This window comes from Canis lupus, chromosome 21, assembly GCF_003254725.2.
Source record: "Canis lupus dingo isolate Sandy chromosome 21, ASM325472v2, whole genome shotgun sequence".
In the NCBI taxonomy this organism is placed as follows: Eukaryota; Metazoa; Chordata; class Mammalia; order Carnivora; family Canidae; genus Canis; species Canis lupus.
In genome coordinates, this window is record NC_064263.1 from 46,081,498 (window position 1) to 46,084,778 (window position 3,281).

A 3,281-nucleotide genomic window follows, 5' to 3' on the forward strand; every position below is an offset into this window, starting at 1 on the left:
ACTGTCTGTTTAATTTGTGATCTTTAACAGGTGCTTTACTTTCATTTTTGTATTAACATGTTTGGAAAAATCAGGAGATAGAACTCAAATTGTGCTAACACTAAGACACCTAAGCGGACAGTTTTTACTTATTTTTTTCTTTTACTGAATCTCTGATTCAAGTATTTCTTCTATAATTTCTTTGGTATCTCCTTGTAGTCTTGCCCACTCTATTATTTTTATTTCATCAAGATTAACAAATAAGAACAAACATACACAGAGATTAATTAAGTAGAATCTAATGACATTTTTCAAGCTTATCATTTCTTCTTGGTTATTTCCACTCTTTCTGAAGATTATAAACATTCTATTAAGAATGTAATGTAATAAACGGGGAGTACAGTCTCTTCCTCTCCACCGGTGGACCTGAGCGGTCGGCCTGAATTGCTTGAGGTGAACAATGCCGGGGAAACTCCTTAGTGACGTGGGTTTGGACTCCGAGACCTCCATGGAAGAAGTGGAGACACCACGGAAGCAGAATGAGAAGAAAGGTAGAAAGGAGAAACCAAAATCTATTAAGACTGAAGAGGCAACAGAAGTAAAAGAAGAAATTCCTTCCCCTAAAGCTAAAAAAGTTAAAAAGAAAGCTGAGTCTAATGAGGTTGACATGAATTCTCCTAAATCTAAAAAGGCAAAAAAGAAAGAGGGGCCATCTCAGGATGACATAATTTCTCCTAAAACCAAAAGTGTGAAAAAAACAAAGGAGTCCTTTGAAAAGAAAGTTGTTTCTCTTAAAACAAAAAAAAGTAATAAAAAGCGAAGAACCTTCTGAAGAAGAGATAAGTGCTCCTAAGCCCAAGAAGATGAAGAAAGAAAAGGAAATGAATGGAGAAATTGGAGAGAAAAGCCCCAAACTGAAGAATGGATTCCCTCATTCTGGACTTGTCTCTAACACCAGTGAAACCCTAGGGGAAGAATGTAACAGTGAGTTAGAGCAGGAAATACCTGTGGAACAGAAAGAAGGAGCTTTCTCTAATTTCCCCATATCTGAAGAGACTAATTAAAGTTCTCAAAGCCCGTGGGGTGACCTTCCTGTCTCCTATACAAGCAAAGACATTTTACCATGTCTATAGAGGAAAGGACTTAATTGCACAGGCACGGACAGGAACTGGGAAGACATTCTCCTTTGCCATCCCTTTGATTGTGAAGCTCCAGGGAGAACTGCAAGACAGGAGAAGAGGTCGTGCCCCTCAGGCACTGGTTCTTGCACCCACGAGGGAGTTGGCAAATCAAGTAAGCAGAGACTTCAGTGACATCACATGAAAGCTGGCAGTGGCTTGTTTTTATGGTGGAACTCCCTATGGAGGTCAAATTGGATGCATGCGGAATGGGATTGATATCCGGGTTGGGACCCCAGGTCGTATCAAAGACCACCTTCAGAATGGCAAGCTAGATCTCGCCAAACTTAAGCATGTTGTCCTGGATGAAGTCGACCAGATGTTAGATATGGGGTTTGCTGATCAAGTGGAAGAGATTTTAAGTGTGGCATACAAAAAAGATTCAGAAGATAATCCCCAAGCATTGCTTTTTTCTGCAACTTGCCCTCATTGGGTATATAATGTTGCTAAGACATACATGAAAGCTACATATGAACAGGTGGACCTGATTGGTAAAAAGACCCAGAAAACGGCAATAACCGTGGAGCACCTGGCTATCAAGTGCCACTGGACTCAAAGGGCAGCAGTTATTGGGGATGTGATCCGAGTATATAGTGGTTTTCATGGGCGTACCATTATCTTCTTTGAAACCAAGAAAGAAGCCCAGGAGTTGTCACAGAATGTGTCCATAAGGCAGGATGCCCAGTCATTGCATGGAGATATTCCCCAGAAGCAGAGAGAAATCACTCTGAAAGGTTTTAGAAATGGTGATTTTGGAGTTTTGGTTGCAACTAATGTTGCTGCTCGTGGGTTAGACATCCCTGAGGTTGACCTGGTGATACAGAGTTCTCCACCAAAGGATGTGGAGTCCTATGTTCATCGCTCTGGGAGGAGGGGCAGAGCTGGAAGGACAGGGATTTGCATCTGCTTTTATCAGCACAAGGAGGAGTATCAGTTAGCACAAGTGGAGCAAAAAGCGGGAATTAAATTTAAACGAATAGGTGTCCCGTCTGCAACAGAGATCATAAAAGCTTCCAGCAAAGATGCCATCAGGCTTTTGGAATTTGTGCCTCCCACTGCCATTAGTCATTTTAAGCAGTCAGCAGAGAAACTAATAGAGGAGAAAGGAGCTGTGGAAGCCCTGGCAGCAGCCTTGGCCCATATTTCAGGTGCCACATCAGTAGACCAGCGCTCTCTGATCAACTCAGATGCGGGCTTTGTGACCATGACCTTAACGATGCTCAATTGAAATGCCAAACATTAGTTATGCTTGGAAAGAACTTAAAGAGCAGCTGGGAGAGGATATTGATTCCAAAGTGAAAGGAATGGTGTTTCTCAAAGGAAAGCAGGGGGTTTGCTTCGATGTCCCTACTGCAGCAGTAACAGAAATACAGGAAAAATGGCATGATTCGTGTCGCTGGCAGCTCTCTGTGGCCACGGAGCAACCAGAGCTGGAAGGACCTCGGGAAGGATATCGAAACTTCTGTGGACAGCAGGAAGGCAGTCAAGGCTCTAGAGGACAGTGGGAGGGAAATCGAAGCTTCAGAGGACAGCGATCAGGAGGTGGCAACAAAAATAACAGATTCCAAAACAAAGGCCAGAAGAGGAGTTTCAGTAAAGCATTTGGGCAGTAATTTGAAGTGGAGAGTTTATGCAGTAACATGGAACTGAGCACTGATTTTCCTGCAAGGTTAAAAGCACACTGTTTCCTTCCTGACCACTTGCCTTGTCCCCATCTCTTCCAGAGAGACAAGCTTCATGGAAATTATTTCATCCAATGATTATGATTTGTAACTATTGCTACTTCTGTATCAGGTTTATCTTTTGAAAGGATGGATGAATTCATTAAATTTTGTTCTGATACACTGTGGGTTGTAAGATAAAATCAAGCATGATTTTGCCCATAAAAAAAAAAAAAAGAATGTAATGTAATTCTTATCAAAATACCGCAGCATTTTCTACAGAACTGGAACGAATAATCTTAAAATTTGTATGGGACCACAAAAAGACCTCAATTAGCCAAGGCAATCTCGAAAAAGAAAAACACAACTAGAGGTATCACAATCTCAGGTTTCAAGATATACTACAAAGCTATAGTAATCAAAACAGTTTGGTATTGGCCAAAAGAGTAGACACATGGATTAA

General features: G+C 41.5%; 1 protein-coding gene across 1 annotated transcript; it reads left to right on the plus strand.

Moving 5' to 3' along the window:
* The first annotated feature begins 401 nt into the window (after positions 1-401).
* LOC112667768 (nucleolar RNA helicase 2-like) lies at positions 402-3,032 on the plus strand. The gene is given in 4 exon segments (XM_035703878.2): positions 402-778; positions 780-1,037; positions 1,039-2,370; positions 2,372-3,032. Coding segments are annotated over 4 exon segments (2,328 nt in total). The 5' UTR covers positions 402-439; the 3' UTR covers positions 2,771-3,032.
* Positions 3,033-3,281: the final 249 nt, after the last annotated feature.